Source organism: Lytechinus pictus, chromosome 1, assembly GCF_037042905.1.
Source record: "Lytechinus pictus isolate F3 Inbred chromosome 1, Lp3.0, whole genome shotgun sequence".
Taxonomy (NCBI): domain Eukaryota; kingdom Metazoa; phylum Echinodermata; class Echinoidea; order Temnopleuroida; family Toxopneustidae; genus Lytechinus; species Lytechinus pictus.
The window spans coordinates 40,922,433-40,943,124 of NC_087245.1; the positions used below are offsets into that span (position 1 = coordinate 40,922,433).

Sequence of the window (20,692 nt, forward strand, 5' to 3'; positions counted from 1 at the left end):
CCTCTGGCTTACTGCTGCTATCCCTTGCAGCTTCCTAGCAGCTCAACAAATTCTATGGAAATAGACCAGTTCGTAGTTACTTCATGGACAATTTTGGTCAAATTACCTTTCATTTCTTTCATTGTGATAGGCAGATTTCAAAGCAAGATATTACGTTAGCATGCCTTACATAGCAGGATGAATAAATTGAATAGACCAGGTGACTAGAATTGCATACCAATGAACCCTTTATGAAGGCATTTGTTGCATTTCTGTTGCACGATGTACTTGGCAAACTGTGAAATACCAGTCGTTCAAAGGACGCATTATTGTTTTTTGTGGATGTAAATGGAAAACACAATTCAAAAGAATATATGAATAATCAAGACATCAAAGTTGGCGCTTATCTCATTAAATTTTAAACCACCATGTTCCTCTGATCATGCCCAGAATCTTTTGATCGTACACAGAAAGGAACTACGAACTGGCTTATTGCGCCTCCAGCTGCATGCAAGTATTACCCTAGCTTGCCTGGGTCTCCCAACCTAGCAGCAATTCACTCTACCATGACCCAACAAAAGACTGTAGAAAAACCCTTCACTCCCATTCAAACATAGGAATTAAAATCACCTGCTTTACATGCCTATCACTTAATAAAGATTAAAGACGCAAAGTACTTTTGACAAATTTGATTTTCGAGTATCTGCTAACTTCTTTTTGGTTTAATCATCACTTGGGTTAATTGTTGTTTTGTATCATGATAATTTACATATAGTCTAATATCCCCTTTGGTCTACTTAGTTTCACCCGTTTGGTCTATTCCTGGCTAGTTTTTAGACGAAAACAGTATGAAATAAAATAGGCATGGTGATTAGACTAACCAGGCATAGACCAAAGCAAAGGGGTAATTAGACTATATGTAAATTATGATACAAAACAAATTTAAATTGGACCAAATATTTAAAAGTGGTAATTACTAATTAGCCAAGGCTGACGAGTTTGTAGGAATTACAACCTTAAATTGAACAGTTCGGAATAAAACCATGTTGCAATCCAGAATTTTGAAAACCCTGAATATCTTGTTAACTTGGAAGGTGAAAATACAATAAGGGTTTGGAAGTACAAAATATTTGTGAATCATTTGTATGGCTGAAGCCAAATCTCTGTATTCATCATTGCCATGACAGATGCTTTTCAGAAGGAAAATACAGTATACATGTCAATTAAAAATCATACCAGACGTATGCAAAGTAATGTTGAGTCAGTGATTTTTTTCTCTCGTTATACCCCAGCTTCTGTACACTTTCAAAGACTAACAGATCTATATCAACAGCACTCCTTACATACAGTACTATTTAAAGCTTTTGCAGCAATAGAGGATTAATATAAACATTTATTACAAGAAAATGTCAATTACACTATTGTAATTTATCATCAATTTATATTTCACAAGTTGAATGAATGAATGAATTAATTAATAATTAATATGCAACATGTATATAGCACTTATTATACGACACCTAGATAGATCCTTGTCATTTGGTTGGTCGATATCGATCATTCAGCTCATTTTACAATGATGTCATCAACCTTGTAATTTTAGACCCATTCATCGTGCAATTTTGGATCCATACGATTTTGTCCATTGCATGTGCGCACCCAGACTGCAGGCACCATTCGTGTTTGCAACGTGAAGGTTGTATGTACACGATAGTCAACAGACCGAGCTTGCACTGAATGAGCCTATTTTGCCTCGAAATACACAAATTTCATATTAACAAAGAATCTATTTTAGGTGTCATATAAACCAAATACTGAATGTTTATGAGTGTAATGGACAGAATACTTCATTCGGTGAAAGATGAAATGAATGATCCATTCAACTCCACTACGCCTTGTTGAATGGATCATTTCATCTTTCACCTTATGAAGTATTCTGTCCATTGCACTCATTAACATTCATTATTTGTATAATATGATGTTTCTAAAGTGCTAAATATTTTAACCCTGACTTTAACACGCATACCCAGATGAGGTGTTTGAGCACTCGAGGAATTTCTTTTGACTGGATGTGATACTACTCCTGGATTGTCATTGCAATTATATGCATTAACTCACCCTGCACCACTAGCGTACAGATGGGGGGGGGGGGGGGCTTGGAAGCAATGGCACCCCATCTCTAATTTTGACGACCAAGAACAAAAATGAAAAAATAAAGAAAAAAAAATAGGTGGCATTATGATATCATTTTCAGAATATCATGTCAAAATCTATCACTAAATTATATTAAGGGATAGATTGGAGCGCCGTGGCCCAGTGGATTAGTCTCCAGACTTTGAAACAGAGGGTCGTGGGTTCAAATCCCAGCCGTGGCGTAATTTCCTTCAGCAAGGAATTCATCCACAGTGTGCTGCACTCGACCCAGGTGAGGTAAAAAGCTGTGTGCACTTGAATAGGTAGCCTAGCTTAGCTGGGTAATAATAATAGTAGGGCCCGCTGGGAGAACAGTTTTCAGAACTGAAGTGGCTACCCTGAGTAAATATACCGTTATTATTTTGTAATAAAAAATGTCAAATTTGTTGCTTGCAACTGTTTATAAATTTTGTCCCATATGTCATGTTTGGCCCCATCAAAAAGTTTGGATCATTATGCGACTGCCCTGCACTATGAAACTTGCTCAATTGGGATGAAGAAAGTTATGTAGCGCAGGATGAACACACTGCATGTTAAAGAAGTTGTCCAAATCAATCCAACTGAATAATAGTACTAACACCCCAAAGGGATGGCTTTCCACCATCTGCCGGAATGCACCTATTTCAGTTGTTCCCCATCCAAAGATCACACCTTCAGTTGATGCCGTTTCCAAATTGAACTCCTCAATGTCCGCATTTCGTCCAATGGCAGCACTGCCCGATGCTGAAGGGATCCCCGTGTCCACACACCGCATAGCAATTGCATCATTTAACAGTACCACGATTCTTGATTGGCCTGGTGCACAGACCACTTGCAGCTGTGGCGGTTCCGGCACCCTCGGACCATAGCTTATGCCTCAACAGGTGCTTGCAGCGACCATCAGTCAATATCCACAGATCTTGGCCGAAATGTTGCAACTCTCGTTTGCCTACTATGTGGGATACGACATCTGGTTTTCTCTCCTCGTTCCCATCTTGTTTGGCTCAAGACAATTTGACCATCAAACTCGGACCGGCTGCAGTTCCAAGGCTTTCATAGCACAGTACTACCTTTCCTCACCCATTCTCCTCTTTATTGCGCTTAACATCTCTCCCATCATTCTGATGCACAAGGTCGTACATGAAGCTGTAGAAGTATAGGAGGTTGTCATAGCAACCCACATCCTCCGGAAGGAATGTCTTCTGGTAGTCGACCATGAAGTAGTAGATGGCTTCAATTGTAGCAAGGTAGGTGTCTGGTTTCCGCTGACTCCTCCAAAAGCAAGTTTTCCGGTCGTTTATGACAACGCATTGAAGGCCTGGGTAGGTACGATATAAAATTTTAAAAAATGCTCATTGATATGATTTTACAACAACTTTCAATACACCAAAAACTAGTTCCATGTGAGGCTAAAATTTGCCATGTTATGTAGAACATTCTTGTCTTGGGTTAAAAAAAACCCACTAGAAATACCACTGGAGGGGGTTAAAGTAGAGAGTCATAAAATCATGGGGAAAAAGGAAAGGAGATGAAATAGAATGCCTCATTTACTTACACATTATAATATGTCTGTCATTCAAATCTGACCGATGTGATTCAATTAGGACCACACGAATTTGACCAAAATCAGGATCATCATGTAGTTTTCACAATCCAAACTCATAGAGACTGTTAAAAAGTGTTAACAGTTCTCATGATTGTTAAACACAACTAACATCCCAAAAACACATGACGCTGGCAACCATCTATTTATAGAGTATCTGACTCTCACATTTGGTTACCTAGAGTCAGGCAATTGATTTTAAATGGGTACTCCAGGCTGAAAAGAGTATGATTTGAACAAATAAAGAAAAATCAGAAAAACAAAAAAACTGAAAATATGATCAAAATCGGACAACTAATAACAAAGTTATGACATTTTAAAGATTTGCATTATTTCAGAGGAACAGTACTCTGCATGTCTTCATGAATATTCAAAGAGTGAACTGATGATGTCATATCCCCACTTGTTCTTCTGTATTTTATTACTTGATATTGTGATTATTCAAAATTTTTCTTCCAAGAACTAAATAAATTGGATTGACAACTGACTTAATGCATTAGATATTCATCATTGCAATTTATTTTATTATAAGGGAGGCATATCAGTCATCCACGTGCGAAAAAAATGAAATAATCATGATTTCATGTAACAATATAAGAAAAAGGGATGAGGGGTGTGACATCATCAGCACACCTAATGAATATTCATGACGATGTGGATATTACTGTTTTCACAAAATACTGCTAAATTTTAATCTTCAATAACTGTGTTATTTGGTATCAGATTTTAATGAAATTTTCAACATTTTGCTCTTTGAATTTTACTCCATTTATTTAGATATAATCATTTTCAGCCTGGAGTGCCCCTTTAATCGTGTTTAACATCAAACGGTTATCTGAGCCAAAATTTCCTTTTTCAATTTTAAAACAACCTTCAGATTCAAGCTTTAAAAGATTGTTGAAAAATCAAAAAGCATTATTGAATTCTTTAAAAATATGTTTGAATTCTAAAGGAATCAACTGCTGATTACTTGAAAAACACTGTTGAATGCTTTAAAAGCCATAGGTAAAACTGATTGAGACTAAAATCAAACTGATCAAAAAATTATTGTCAGCAATTACCTTTATCTGCTCATGTATCCTTGAACTTACATGTATTATTACGGCTATAGCTTAAAGGGGAATCCAACCCAAATAAAAATTTGTTTTTATAAGGAAAAGAAAAATCAGACAAGTTGAAAGGTGGAAGTTTGAACAATATTGGACAAACAACAAGAAAGTTATGAATTTTTAAAAGTTGTAAATATTGGTAATCACTATACCCATGGAGACTTCAAATTGGCCGCATATGGGATGTAATAGTAATGTAAGGCAAGGACTACTCTCCCATTGTACTCCAATGCATATTATGGCTAAAATGTCATTTTTCCCAAAAGTTTTATTTTAAATTATATTTTTCTTTCATGAGGACATAAAACAATATACTACCTGGGTTATATTTATATTACTGCCCCAGGGGAATGGGTACTTAGGAGAAAACCACAAATCCCTGATAATAAAGTACATGGCCTATGGGAAAGTTGTCCTTGCCCCTAGTCATAATTTACTTACCCAATTGCCAATTTGAAATCTACATAGTATTAGTGATCTCAATTTTAAAACAGCTATAATTTTCTTATTGCTTGTCTGTCCAATTTCTTTCAAACTTTCACCATTCTCTTTAATCTATTTTTCTCCTTCCCAACACAACATTGTATGGACAGGGCTGGATTCCCCTTTAAACCATAATGATACAGTAAATCATAAGAATAATAACAGTTTCCGTATAGCACATATCAAAATAGGATTTAGTGTCTCCATGTGCCTCAAAATGACTTGGATATTAGAGAGTTTTCGCTCAGCGACGTACAGATAATTCAAGAACAGAGAAAATCTGTCATGACAAAGAAGTCTTTGTCGAAAATTGGTGAATCAAAACAGTATCCTTTTCCTTCTTTACGTTTATTTTTGTTTCTTTAAATGTTATTCTCTCTTTCTTCCTTCCTTCCTTCGGCTTCTATCTTTCTTCAATTCTTTCTCTTTCTTCCTTTCTTTCTTTATTGCATACGCAGAGTGACGATTCAATCAAACTCTGCAGCCCACCAGCGCATGCAATCATTTTTATTCTCTACAGGTTTCCTTTTTTCGGGACCGATCTTCTTCATTCAAAATTGAAAACAAATTGACATTGAATTTCAAAATACAATATGCCTCTGAAAACTTGAATAAATATACAATACAATAATTTAATTCCGAAAGGCCTACTACAGGCAGAGCTGCTCTTACGTAATATCACAGCTGTTGTTTATGGTCTAACCCTCGGGCTTGCGGAGAAATGTTACATAAGAGGGATTATCGGGCGATTCGGGTTGATAGCGCTTGGGAATGAAACATCTTGGTTCCTCCAATAGGTGGTTTCAGACCGCCTCGAAGTTCGTCAGTTCCAGGTATTCTCTGATCGGGAAATTTACCCCGATCAGAAAATACCAGGTATTTTGGTAATGTGAAAGCAAACTACGCGTAATTTCCCCGAAAGAAAATACCCACTAAATAGTAGGTACTTGGCGAAATTACGAGAACTTTCGCGGGGATTTTTCCAAGGTCGCAGGTATTCAGGCAATGTGAAAGCAATTTACGGGAACTTTTAGCCCAGCGTGTCGTTGGGCGCGGGCGCCGTGGGTGGCTGCTGGGCTAGTGGTTTTGAATCTCGCGCCTTGCCTGCTTATTAGACCATACTGCGCATGCTCCTAACTTCAGGAATTTATTCCGAATGGTATGTTTCGGGGTGGTGTGAATGCAGGAATGATTAATGGGTATTTTTTAGCCTAAAAATGTTATCGTAATTTAACGGGGATTCTTGTGATCGAGGCGGTTTGAAACCGCCTAATGAGGATTTTGTTATCGGGGTATAGGACAGCAGCAAAGCCTTGAGCTGGTGTGGTCACCTCTGCAACGAGGGTTTGATGTAATTAATTTTCTTCAAAGACCTCCCAGCTGTTCTTTGCCATTTGAAGGGTATTTTCAATACGTTTAATCTGTTCTTGAGACCTCCGTACATTGCTGAGCGAAAACTCTCTATGTCTGAACCACTGTACGTTACCTGAGAGACGTTCATCCTTACAGATCTGGTAAGTCTGATCCCACGTACAGTCAATGAAGATTACCCTTTGGAAAGGACACCCCGATGCATTGCTCGTCTGACCATCTGAATCCTTGATCTGATAGATAAAGAGGCAAAAGTTTCTGTCTTACTCAAATTTCTTATGTTATGAGGTGGACATGAGTAAGTCCAAAACCACTAAATTAATTTCTGCTGCAATTTTCCAAAATCAATGCCTGATTTTTTTCAAATAATCACTGGAATAAGTACTATCCCACATTACGATAATATATAACCAAAAATATTGGTTAATCCAATGGAGTTCTCTGTATATTCAACTTCCCCCTGCTCCTTTGGTAGTGCACAGCACCGAGCTAAGGCAAAAGGAACCATTCAGTAAATCTTTAGTATGACCTCATGATGGGTTTGAACCAGCGACCTTCAGCATGTGGAGCAGATATTCTATCCACTTGGTCATCAGAACATGATATCTCAATACTGTAAAAGTGGAAATTTTCGCGGCAAAATCGGCAAGCGCGAATTTATAAGCATCTTTTTGGCAGAGATTGCATAATTTGACCTATAGAGGGCGACATTTAAGCGAGCAAGCTTGAGCTCCAAAATCATATGCATGGCGAGAATTTGTTTCAAAGCAATGCGATCATTTTTTTAACAGTCGCAGATCGGTATTCAAATTATGATTTTGGTTGAAATATAAATTGCTTTTGCTGTTTGATTGGTGAGAGTTTAGATCTGTTTAGTTTTTAAGATGTTGGGTCGATCGCCCAGCATTACGTCAAACCCCCATTTGGAGAAAGACCGCAGTTCAGATTGCAAACTGCGGTGTTATACCCCATTTTCCATTTGGATCTCCCAAAAATCATTTCCAAGCCCTTATCAACCGTGCTTGGCCAGGTAATCCAGGGGTAATCCCCGCTGTCTCAATTTCACCTCCACAGGCCAGTATATGAGCGTTGAGCAAAGGACGAAAAGATAAACTACAGCTGTGCTATTACGTAAGACTTCTCTGCCTGTAGTAGGACCTTCGGAATGAAATTATTGTATTCGATATTTAATCACATTTTCAAAGGCATATTGTATTCAGTAATCCAATGTTAGTCCATTTTCAATTTCGAACGAAGAAAATCGACCTCGAAATAAGGAAAGTAAGCGAATAAAAATGACGGCATGCTTTGCAGGGACCGTGCTCAGCGCTGCGCATGCATCCCATCGTGTGTGGCCCCCTGCTGTGACTGTATATGCCGGGCTTTTGTGTTATCTTCGGACCAACGTCAAGAACCAGGTGTTTTGATACTTAAATTGCTTGCTTGGAGCAGTTAGGGTTTGTCATACTTGGAGAAGAGAATTGATGAGAAGGGAAACTGGGGTATAGTGTTCTCAAATGGAAGTTTTTTTGTCATGGGTTCGTTGATTTATCCCATGCACATTGAATAGCTGTAATCCCCCCGGTCCTCATCCGGTGCTCGGCCGTCCATACCAGGCCAGCAGTGCCTCCGTTTTGCCTTCCCCGATGTCTGCCCGCAAAGAAAATTTGCGCTAAATGTCACAAAAGCTCATGATTGGATAAAAACAATGCTGAATTACGCCGCTTTAGAGCTAGAATTATGATCAGAAAATACACTTTCGTCGCTGAAATGTTAATTAAAACTTTTCACAGATGGGGAAGAAGGAAGTGACTTTGTGACTATGGAGTGTGCAGCGCGAATTCAAGAAGCCGCGACTATGTTTTGAAGCCGCCACAAAAATAACAGCATTCACAGTAGTATTATTTCCTGGTGAGACTTGCTAAAATACCAACTAACATATTTGTCAACCTTCTCATAAAGTATCCCAACGGGCAAAACTGATGAAAAATAGAAAAAGAATGTTTGAGTTTAACATTTGAAGAATGATTGAACATTTTAAATATCACAAAAACTATTAAAATGTCTCAATGATTCCATAGATATCGTACTATCATGGTTGAAATGGTATGACAAATTAGAATTTATTACATATTCTAACTCTCCTAAATAGCTTCAACTCATTTCTCTCAAGCTGTTTCTGTTCACCAAAATCATCTTGAGACTACCAGAATTCATGAAAATGGTGACAAACAACTTTCCTACTTACAACTTCATTGTCCTTCTTGGTTGTATCGAATTCTTTGGCCTGTCTCTGTTTAAGTTCTTCTAAGGACACTGCGCCACTGCTGGGGTAGACAAGAACCACCTACAGGAATGATTTCAAAATATACAGAAAATTAGACAGATATTTGTGCAAAAAAATAAATAGTGCACATATGACCCATTAAGATATGATAGGCTACAATCTTAAAACTATTTCTATTTAGTCTTTATTGTGATCAGGGCCCCGTTTTACAAAGAGTTATGATTGATCCAATCAATCTTAACCCTATGGAAATCCATCAGTGTCATAATTTTTTCTACAGGAAATTTGCAAAATGTTCTTTGTAAACAGAGGAGAACACACCAAATTGTCAAGAAATCAATTAATATATGGATATACATTCATATCTAGAGAAAAATTTGAACAAACATGCATTTTATATGTTGACTTTGCTGGATTTCCATAGTTGCGATTGATTGGATCAATCGCAACTCTTTGTAAAACGGGCCCCTGGTATGCAAGAATGTGCAGAAGCAGACTTTTGGTGAAGTTCAACATGTGATAAAAATGAAAGACATTAAAGTTTCAGCTATTAGCTGGAAATTTTGTATATTATACAATACCTTATCAAAGTTAAATTATTAATTTTTTTAGTTAGTATTGTTTTTTTTTTATTTATTTTTATTTAAAACGGTTTAATTCAACAAGGGTGTCTATAGCGGCCGAAAAGCCGAATTGCATTACCCTTTACAATCATTTACATAAAAAATACAATCAATATCAAACAAAGAACAACTGAATTTACACAAATTCTACATCTTAAATACACTTATATCACGATATAAATTAAATTAGATAATAAATTGATACTGATAGTACATGCATTTGTTGTAAAATGTTATAAAAAAAAAAAAAAAAAAAAAAAAAAATCGTACAGATTAATTAACAAGATGAATGCCTCTGGCCGTCTCACCTGCATCACGCGATTCAATATAGCAGCAGTGCTGATTTTGAAAACTACTATAACTCGCACAAGATGTTCAGTGATACTTGGTTACTCTTATTTCTACGTTTTATGAACTAGACCCATACACTTATAGAGATATGATGGTAATTCAACAAATACCCCCAACGTGGCCAAAGTTCATTGACCTTACATGACCTTTGACCTTGATCATGTGACCTGAAACTCGTACAGGATGTTCAGTGATACTTGATTACTCTTATGTCCAAGTTTCAAGAGAAAGATCCATCAACTTTCCAAGTTATGATGGTAATTCAACAGATACCCCCATTAAGCCAAAGTTCATTGACCTTTGACCTTGGTCATGTGACCTAAAATGCGCAAAGGATGTTCAGTGATACTTGATTACTCTTATGTCCAAGTTTTATGAACTAGACCAACACACTTTCAAAGTTATGGCGGTAATTCAACAAATACCCCAATTTGACCAAAGTTCATTGACCCTAAATGACCTTTGACCTTGATCATGTGACCTGAAACTTGCACAAGATGTTCAGTAATACTTGATTACTATTATGTCCAAGTTTCATGAATCAGATCCATAAACTTTTAAAGTTATGATGGTAAATCTACAGATACCCCCAATTCGGCCAAAGTTCATTGACCCTAAATGACCATTGACCTTGGTCATGTGACGTGAAACTCATGCAGGATGTTCAGTGATACTTGATTAACCTTATGTATAAGTTTCATGAACTAGGTCCATATATTTTCTAAGTTATGATGACATTTCAAAAACTTAACCTTAGGTTAAGATTTTGATGTTGATTCCCCCAACATGGTCTAAGTTCATTGACCCTAAATGACCATTGACCTTGGTCATGTGACGTGAAACTCATGCAGGATGTTCAGTAATACTTGATTAACCTTATGGCCAAGTTTCATGAACTAGGTCCATATACATATTAAGTTATGCTGTCATTTCAAAAACTTAACCTCAGGTTAAGATTTGGTGTTGACGCCGCCGCCGCCGCCGCCGTCGCCGCCGCCGCCGCCGTCGCCGTCGCCGTCGCCGTCGCCGCCGCCGTCGGAAAAGCGGCGCCTATAGTCTCACTCTGCTATGCAGGTGAGACAAAAATTCACATCTGAATGGCAAGACTCGTTTTTTTCTTTCCCGTGATAACCTGATTAAAAAAGTTATAATGAAATAATATGGTTCATCATCTTAAGTTGTTTACTCAAATCAAAGGACAGAGCGAATTACAATAGGAATTAGAAAGAGAGGGAAATTGAGCGAAAATCAAAGAGAGAGAAATGAAGGGAAAAAGGGAGAGAGGAAGGAGAAAAGCAACGAGGTGAATTGAGATAGTAAAAAAAAGACAGATTGTCATAAAGAGAGATTGCGAGTGTACAACAGATGGATACGTTATTAATTGATTGCACTTCCTATATAAAATTTGAGAATTTACAAAACAACGTAACTCCAGTCATGTAAATGAACCTAATGTACAGCTACAGAGGCCTGTGAAATGGATCCTGTAACCAAGGGCAAGACAAAAGCACGTAAAACAGTCTTAACATATGAATTCTTAGCAATGCGTCATATAGAAAAGTTAAAAAGAGGCATAGAAAGTAGAGATAGATAGATAGATAAAAGGCTAAGTAGAAGGGATAAAATGGAAGAGAAGGGTAAAGAAAGAAATGGAGCTAGGAAGAGAGAGAAAGGAAAGAAAGAAAGAAAGAAAGAAAGAAAGAAAGAAAGAAAGAAAGAAAGAAAGAAAGAAAGAAAGAAAGAAAGAAAGAAAGAAAGAAAGAAAGGGAGCTTAAGAAGGAAAGAATGAAAGAGAGATAGAAAGAAAGAAAAAAAAAAGAAAGAGATGAGTAAATGGAGGAGAGAGAGAAACGAAAAAAAAAAAACAGAGTAGAAAAAAAAAAACATTAGTAATTATTAAAAGAATTAAGTTAATGAAAACTGGAAAAAGAGAGGGAAAGAAAAGAATGAAATAGGAAACCAAAAGAAAGAAAAAAAAACGAAGAACAGACAGAAATGTAGACCGAATTAAGAGAGAAGATGGAAACTTTAAGTGGATATAAAAAAAAAAAAAAAAAAAAAAAAAAAAGGATGAGAGAATTAGAAAGACGCATGCACTGCAAGCTGATTCACTACATGTGGTTGAAAATATATTAATTACAGTGAGCATTCAATAGTCGGATTAGATATGGCAAAGGACTATTTCTATGCCTAACAGTTTTACATTGCACTTCGGTGAATTTGTTATTGTTTCTGAGATTCTTAGAGTGTGATTCACCGCGTGTATGGGGAAGCCAATGTCTGAACCTCGCGCTAGGACCCAAGAGTCTCTGAGCGAAGCTGAGACAGAGGCATTCCCTGCGGTGACTCAGAGTGGGCAAACGGCACCGCTGGAGAACATTCTCGTAGGAAATGTACTGAAATCCTAGAATCATGCGACACGCGCGCTTCTGAATACGTTCAATTTGAACAACTTGGGTAGAAGTTAAGCCCGAGCTCCACACGGGAGCGCAATATTCGAGCACCGGTCGAATGTAAGAAACATAGATTTTAACCAAATCGTCAATTGGCAGTCGAAACCTGATTAGATTTCGCAGCATGTGCAGTCTCACGTTTGCCTTCTTTACCATTTCATTTACATGTGAAGACCATTTAAGATCACTCTGTATATTAACCCCTAGTAACTTTATACAATCTGTTTGAGTAATTTCTTGACCCTCAATTAATAAAATGATTGGCAGAGGAGGGTTACGCATGAACGTTACTGTCATACTTGAACATTTCTTGGGATTCAGTTTCATATTATTATTGAGAGTCCATTGTTCTAACTCGGTCACACTTGATTGGATATTAGATGGAGTGGACGATTTTCTACTCTCCAACAATGTGAGGTCATCTACATACTTCCAGTAGGATGGGGGATTAAGACTGTTGCACGCATCGTTGATTATTGCAAGGAAAACAATGGGGCCAAGTCTTGTCCCTTGTGGAGCACCTGCATAAACTTCTAGCCAATCAGAGAAAGATGTGCGATACTTTACGCTCTGGTGCCTGTTGTTAAGAAAGTCCGCTATCCACGCGATAGCGCACGGGCGGACGTTCATTTGAAGCAACTTGGCAATGGCTATGTTGTGGTTAATCCTGTCGAACGCTTTGCTAAAATCAGTTGTAACAATCGTGGTAATCATTTTCGACTTTTCTGCGTTACTGTGGATCATCTGAAGTAAATCGATCAAGTACACGCCTATTTAGCTTGTTGTACGCAAGCAAATGGGGGACTGAATGTCAAACATTTGTACCGTTTGCACACATGACGTACAATCCAAAATGTACCGTTACACGGCTTTAGGAGGTGACGTCACTATACGGTTCATTTCATTGCGCTCAGTAAAAAATGAAGGTGAAATAGGCGTATAGCCCAATGGCTAAATGCGCAATGCTGCCCAAGGTCATGTGTGCTTGTGGGATTTTGCTTTCCGCTTTCAATATTTTTGCTCCTTTTTCACAGATTACTGCCGGAAAAACTATGTTTTTCATATTTTCGCTGAAATCCAAGGCGTTGTATAAACATTCTTATTTGTGCAATGGTGCGAGATTTTGCATTCGGTGAAAGAAAAAGACACTATTCGACTCGGCTAATGCCTCATTGAATAGAGCATCTTTCTTTAACCTCGCGCCAAATCTCGTGCCATTGCACTTATGCCTATTCACTATTTGTATACTAGTTGTAAAAGTTAAACATATGTGGTAACAATTTAAAAATTAGTTGAATAGAATGTAATAAAATGACAATTCAAGTGATCTATAATTGAAATATATATTGTGGTAGAAAATGTGTAATACTGAGAAATTTACAAAATTAGCATGGCATTCCGACAAGGTGTTTTTTTTTCTAAGTAATAATAATACACTGTCCCACATGTACTAATCTATGTTGGTCTATTTTCAGCTAAAATTTCATGACTATACAGTTAGGTTTATGAAAATAAACCATACCTAAATTGACAATGACTTGATGACAATTGAGCCTCATATGGGTCATTCCATCTGGATTCACCCAGTGGTTGCACCCGACCGTCTCAGAATTTGTTGTAGTTTGGTACACATAAAATTCACCATTCTTGTTAGTAAAGTGTTTACTTTTATCATCAAATTGTTGAGTATATGCCTATTTAAGGCTCCCATAAAAGTAAACACTTTACTAACAAGAATATATATAAATATGGTATATATTGCTGAACATCAAATGCCTAAACAGATACCTATTCATGAGCATAAATTTTTAATGTTTCATCTGTGAACTGATGAGCTTAATTTCTTTTCATGTGCATGCATACTGTAACTTAAGATTGGAAGAAATCATGTAACTGGTAAACACTTTACTAACATAAATATGAGTATGTGGGACTAGAGTGAAATTTCATGGTATCTTTGGAAGAGTATTAAAAGGTGAAGAAATAAAATATCATCATTGATTTAAAATATTTTGTCAATATCATACTAATAATTAACATACACGAAAATCAAGTTAAAAAATTATTTGTCCGGGGGTCAAACTCAAGGTCAAAGTAAAGGTCAAAGGTCACGACATTATAAATCGCTCCAATACATTATTTGATGCATGTTTTGGATTCCTCTCTAAATTTCCTAATAAATGGTACCAGTTTCATGAAAATTGGTCAACACGTTACGGCGCAGTGGCCATTGAAAGTTGAAGGTCACGCCCATTTTTGTCAAAACAAGGAGAAAAGGGCGGGCCGTAGCGTGAGAACCGACGGACCAATTGGACTTATTTTTTTTGTTTTGTGCGTGGGCCATGGTGAATTTTATGCGTACCAATTTACAACAAATTCCGAGAGGGTCGGGTGCAAAATTACACATTCATTGGGTGAATTGGCATGGAATGACCCATATCAAGAACTTTCTCATGGGAACATTTATGCTTTTCACACTGCATATATTTTCCTTAACCTCTGGAAGTTGGTGGGACTAAGGGGGGGGGGGGGGTCTTAGCCCCACCGATTCCCAGGGTTAAGCTAACCCACTTTGGTTTCACACTACGTTTTAGCAAATTGGGCTAGCACGGTAAATAGTACGGTACTATCTGGCCCTGCAAAAAAGCAGGGTTAGCACGCTTATTGCTGTGGTAAGAGACGCAGAGTGAAACAAAACCAGGCTCAGGAAAAGTGGGGCTAAGCATTAGCCAATCACAGAAGTTGAAGTTGCACGTTAATCACGCTTTGAGTGGCAAAATCCTCAATATTCATGAGCTGTGCGATAGTCCTGGGTTAAGGCGTTAACCCCGACTAAGAAAATAGCATGGGGTTAAGAAAGACAGTCTGAAACCAAAAAAAGATAGTATGGGGTTTAAGGGCTTAAGGATAGTCCGGGGTTAAGGATAGTATGGGGTAATATAAGGAAATGCACTGTGAAAAGCATATTAGTTTGCTTCAACTATTGCATAGTATACTTGCTTTAAACATTATTTTGTGTATATACCTTTTCTGAGGGATCATCATAGTTCGGCATGTCGGGGAAGGTATAAATGTTGACATCGTCCGGAGCCAAGATGGCCGCATGTATGGCTGTGCTCTTCCCGTCCACCTCCCTCGAGTGCTTGATGACATCGACTTTGACAGGCAACTGTTTCAAGGATAAACAAACCATTGAATTAACAAGGTTAAAGGTCATATCGGGCTGCACTACAGGGTGTACAAAAAAAATATAGGTACCCGAATCTACATGGCAGATCCTCAAAGATTACAATTGAATATTGCAATTTGAATTTTCGAGAATGTTAAAGAGCAACTCCTCGTCTTTTTATTGAAATCTTGTTATGTCCGACACCAAGAATGACTGAATAAATTAACCTGGGAGACAATAGGTACAAATTCCATTTTTTTTCTCCAAGTTTGGGTAAATTGGTTCAGTGAGTGAAGACTGATAAGTCAAGAAATCAACCTTTTCAAATTAAGTTAAAGGTCAAGTCCACCCCAGAAAAATGTTGTTTTGAATAAAAAGAGAAAAATCAAAATAGCAGAACGCTGAAAATTTCATCAAAATCGGATGTAAGATAAGAAATTTATGACATTTTAAAGTTTCGCTTATTTTTCACAAAACAGTGATATGCACAACTCAGTGATATGCAAATGAGACAGTCGATGATGTCCATCACTCACTATTTCTTTTGTTTTTATTGTTTGAATTATACAATATTTCACTTTTTACAGATTTGACAATAAGGACCAACTTGACTGAACCATATAGTATTAAACAATGCTGTTTCCACATGTACAGGAAAAAAATAATCATTATTTCACTTGGCAATGAGGAGAAAATTAGTATATTTCACATTTCATATAATAAAATACAAAAGAAATAGTGAGTGGATGACATCATCAGTCTCCTCATTTGCATACCAACCAGAATGTGCATATAACTGTTTTGTGAAATTAAGCAAAAATTTAAAATGTCATAACTTTCTTATTTTACATCCAATTTTGATGAAATTTTCAGTGTTGTGCTTGTAGGATTTTTCTCTTTCTATTAAAATCAGCTTTTTGTTGGGGTGGACTTGTCCTTTAAGTACTATCAGATGATTTGTTTTTTCTGATTTCAAACATAAAAAGGAAAAATGAAATATTGAAAGAAAACTGATTCCATTTGACTGTTTTGTAGACTTATTCTGTGAGGTATTTTTTTATTTAAAAAAAAATTAACACTTTAATTTCTAATTGACTTTTAGTTTTTGCATTGACAAAACAGAAAATTGAACGCATCTTCAGGTTCCTCTGACATTTTATTATTATTATTACTATTATCATTATTATTATTATCACTGTTATTACTATTATTATTATTATTATTTCCATTGTCCACAACTTGATGTTCTGTTGGTATATTAAACAGCAACCGGACTTCTTCCAGAAATCTAGGGTTATTGTTCTATATTCTATCAAATGGGTCCTCTTCTCATTGTTCACTTCTCTTTCTAATTCAAGACCTTCCGTAGGATATGAGCTGTTCCATGCAAGCTTGCCTTCTGTATCGTTTCAAAGGACACCTCGACTCCTAGAACAGCCAGAAAGCTTCTGTGTCTTGTTGTTACTGTTCCTAGGGCTCCGATGACTATTGGTACCACCTTCGTCTTCACCTTCCATATCCTTCTCAGCTCCCATGCCAGATCGTTATACTTCTGCATCTTTTCATCCTCTTTACGCCAAGCTCTGCAGTCTCCCGGAATCGCAATATCTACATGTATGATGAGACATTCCTTATCCTTCTTCTTTAAGAGAACGATGTCTGGTCGTCTAGCTTCAATTACCTTGTCTGTCTGGATATTAAAATCCCATAAGAGTTTTACATCGTCGTTCTCTACTACAGGCTCTGCCCGATGTTCGTACCATATTTCTGCATGGGGTAAATGGTACTTCTTGACCAGACCCCAATGAACTGCAGCTGCTACTCTGTCGTGCCTTCCTTTATACTCAGTCTGTGTCATTTTGCTGCATTCACTCACCAGATGAGACATCGTTTCGTCTTTGTCATGACACATTCTACATGAGGGAGATGTATGCTCCTGACATTATTATTATTATTATTATAATTACTATTATTATTATTATTATTATTTCCATTGTCCACAACTTGATGTTCTGTTGGTATATTAAACAGCAACCGGACTTCTTCCAGAAATCTAGGGTTATTGTTCTATATTCTATCAAATGGGTCCTCTTCTCATTGTTCACTTCTCTTTCTAATTCAAGACCTTCCGTAAGATATGAGCTGTTCCAAGCAAGCTTGCCTTCTGTATCGTTTCAAAGGACACCTCGACTCCTAGAACAGCCAGAAAGCTTCTGTGTCTTGTTGTCACTGTTCCTAAGGCTCCGATGACTATTGGTACCACCTTCGTCTTCACCTTCCATATCCTTCTCAGCTCCCATGCCAGATCGTTATACTTCTGTATCTTTTCCTCCTCTTTACGCCAAGCTCTGCAGTCTCCCGGAATCGCAATATCTATGATGAGACATTCCTTTTCCTTCTTCTTTAAGAGAACGATGTCTGGTCGTCTAGCTTCAATGACCTTGTCTGTCTGGATATTAAAATCCCATAAAATTTTTACATCGTCGTTCTCTACTACAGGCTCTGCCCGATGTTCGTACCATTTTTCCGCATGGGGTAAATGGTACTATTACTATTATTATTATTATAATTATCATTATTATTATTATCATTATTATTATTATTATTAGTAGTAGTAGTATTTCAAAAAAGTTAGTACCGTACCTTCACGAATGGTATCTTGTCTTTCAGGGCAGGCACGGGGACATAACAGGTATAACAGAAGTATTTTCTTGATGCTTTACACAGAGAACACTTTGAACGTTGCTTCAGATCAGCTAAGACATCATGGGAAGCGATCTTCATCCCTTCAAACGGATCGCTTCCATCTGCAGGCTTTGGCCTTTTCTTCTCCATGCTATCACCGGTCCGCTCTACTAGCTGCCCAGAATTGTTGTGTTACTATTGGTGAAAAGTCAGACAATAGCCGGCTATTATAAAGATCTGTGGTAAAAAAAAAAGATCAGAATAATAATAATAATGTGACTTATAAAGCACCAAATCCACTCTGTAGACTGCTCAAGGCGCATAAAGAGCTAAGGCGCATAAAAAGCATAAAGAGCTAAGAATAAACTTGTACAAGAGCTATTCACGTAAATATTTATTTCATAATAATGGTATGTTAATGTCTTTCTCATGTTTCCTTATGTATTATGCTTGTCAATGCATGTAAGCATGCCAAATTCAGCCTTTTTTGCAGCCTTATGTATGCAATGCAGTTTTGAAATAAATACCATTATTGAATTGAAATGAAATTATCAGAAATTAAAAAAAACTGTTAAAAAATTTAGGACTCCTAGAATCTAGGACTATACATCGAGATCTGATGCAAATGCGAAACAATCTCAATATAGATTAGTCCTACTCATATTCATGAATTGAGCTGCGATTTTCGCGCATGCGCAGTTTGCGTTTGCAATGTTTTGGAATCGGCAGTAAATTAATACGTGTGAGGAAACTGTTACTGGCTCTAAATCACAATTTTGAGACTGATAGAAGCATGGAAAAGAAGTAAAACTTTGTGAAAAGTAATAGTTTTTGTTTTTAAAGATCGTGATGTTGCATGAATTTTATATTTTCCCCTCATAAAATCACACCTGGAGTATAAGAGCAAGTTCACAGGCTTGATATTCGGGAGGGGGTAACGTAGTGTAGCGGTAGTGAAGTGGAGCGCGAGCCTACACGAACATCACTTGAGGAACCTGGTCCTGGACTCCTTGCCCAAAACTTAATAAAAAGGCCAAAAGTAACACTTCCTCATTCAACTTTCAACATGATAAAGCTGCGATGCACCCCCCACACTAGACCAAAAGCTTCGGTCTCTGTTATGTTGGTTGTTCAGCTGAACTCCGTCATGTCCGTTGGCTTCACTCACCAAATACAGAGACCAAAGTTCTAGCGCGATCTGTACAGGGGACTCAATGGCCATATGTTTATGTATATAAGTTCGGATAAAACAGGGAGGTGAAGTTGCGCGACAGCCGAGGTAAGTCACTGTTTTTGTTCCTTTTAACTTGATTTTTCCCCGTTTTTTGGCAATTAATGCCAAGAGGGAATATTAATTTGCATTTCGGACGCGTTAATTTTCAAAATTTTGATTCATTAAAGACAAAAATTGAACAGCCCCGACGGGGGATTTTGCATTGTAAGTCCCCTAATGGTGGCTGCACGATAGCGAGCCGTCTGTGTTCCTGTGTACAAGGAGAAATTTAAAAAATCAAAAAAATAAAAAAACTCCTCGAAACAGACGGCTGCCAGCTGTCTACCCCCACACACACAAACATACCAAGGTCATTATGATGATATTTGCTTTACATAGAGTGCTGAGAAATTAGCAAAATAGGCACGGAATTCCATCACTAAAATATCGGGTATTTTTCCAAGGAAAATTAATACACTGTCCCACATATTCGATTCAGAATTATTTAGACACCATCACTTTTCACTCACAATGACTCAGGCTCAGCTCAACTTCAAGCAGCTCAGCTAACTAAGTGAGTCTTAAGATTTCATGATTTCACAAAGATAAATTTACCAGATGTAGATCAATGAATTTAAAAGAATTTGTCATGAAAAAAATGTTTGCGGCAATTACTTTCTTTACCCTTTTCTAATAATTGATTTGCTCCTCACAGAACTTCTTTCCTCCCGTCGATCGGTGAAATTCCGATCCCTGGCCCTTATGATAATCAAGGAGACTTCGTGTTTTATTTTTTTTAATAAAATATAAATTTATAGAAATAAACTGTTACAACATATGATTTAAAGCATTTTGAGTTTCATTGAACATATTATATCTGACCTAATTACCAAACTGTGATCTTTTAAAGAACCTATTTATTCTAAAATTGAAGTGAAAGACATTATTAATGACAAAAAAAAAATACCAGCGTCTGGGACCGGGATGTACAAGCACAAGGCCGGGGATTCCCCTGGATTTATATTTTTCAGTGCCACGCCACGCACACTATTTGGTTCTTGGTTCTTCCATGGTTATTCATAGCCATTTGCAGTGCGTCGTTTCTGGAGATTCATTCAACCATTTCTGACATTTTACTATCATCCCCATTTTACACAGACTGAAGCTTTTGGTCTAGGTCATTCGATGAATATA

General features: G+C 37.2%; 1 protein-coding gene across 4 annotated transcripts; it reads right to left on the reverse strand.

Moving 5' to 3' along the window:
* Positions 1-1,400: 1,400 nt before the first annotated feature.
* Positions 1,401-20,262, reverse strand: LOC129253694 (tRNA-uridine aminocarboxypropyltransferase 1-like). 4 transcript variants are annotated; one of them, XM_064103031.1, is made up of 6 exons: positions 20,183-20,262; positions 18,244-18,522; positions 15,457-15,600; positions 8,966-9,064; positions 6,833-6,950; positions 1,401-3,469 (listed from the first exon to the last, which is right to left on the reverse strand). In XM_064103031.1, exons 2-6 carry the CDS (start codon positions 18,433-18,435, stop codon positions 3,228-3,230), a joined length of 795 nt encoding a protein of 264 aa, XP_063959101.1. In that variant the 5' UTR covers positions 18,436-18,522; positions 20,183-20,262; the 3' UTR covers positions 1,401-3,227. The 4 variants fall into 4 exon arrangements, 3 of the variants coding, with proteins under 3 accessions (XP_063959101.1, XP_063959094.1, XP_063959107.1); XM_064103024.1 differs by having other exon boundaries at positions 20,174-20,254; XM_064103037.1 differs by having other exon boundaries at positions 18,244-18,480; positions 20,174-20,250.
* Positions 20,263-20,692: the final 430 nt, after the last annotated feature.

Coding starts and splice junctions, on each gene's coding strand:
- LOC129253694 (XM_064103031.1), bottom strand. CDS start 18,435: ATGGAGAAGAAAAGGCCAAAGCCTGCAGATGGAAGCGATCCGTTTGAA. Junction 9,065..15,456: donor ATGATGATCCCTCAGAAAAG/GTATATACACAA, acceptor TCATTCCTGTAG/GTGGTTCTTGTCTACCCCAG. Junction 6,951..8,965: donor CCAAGAAGGACAATGAAGTT/GTAAGTAGGAAA, acceptor TTTATCTATCAG/ATCAAGGATTCAGATGGTCA.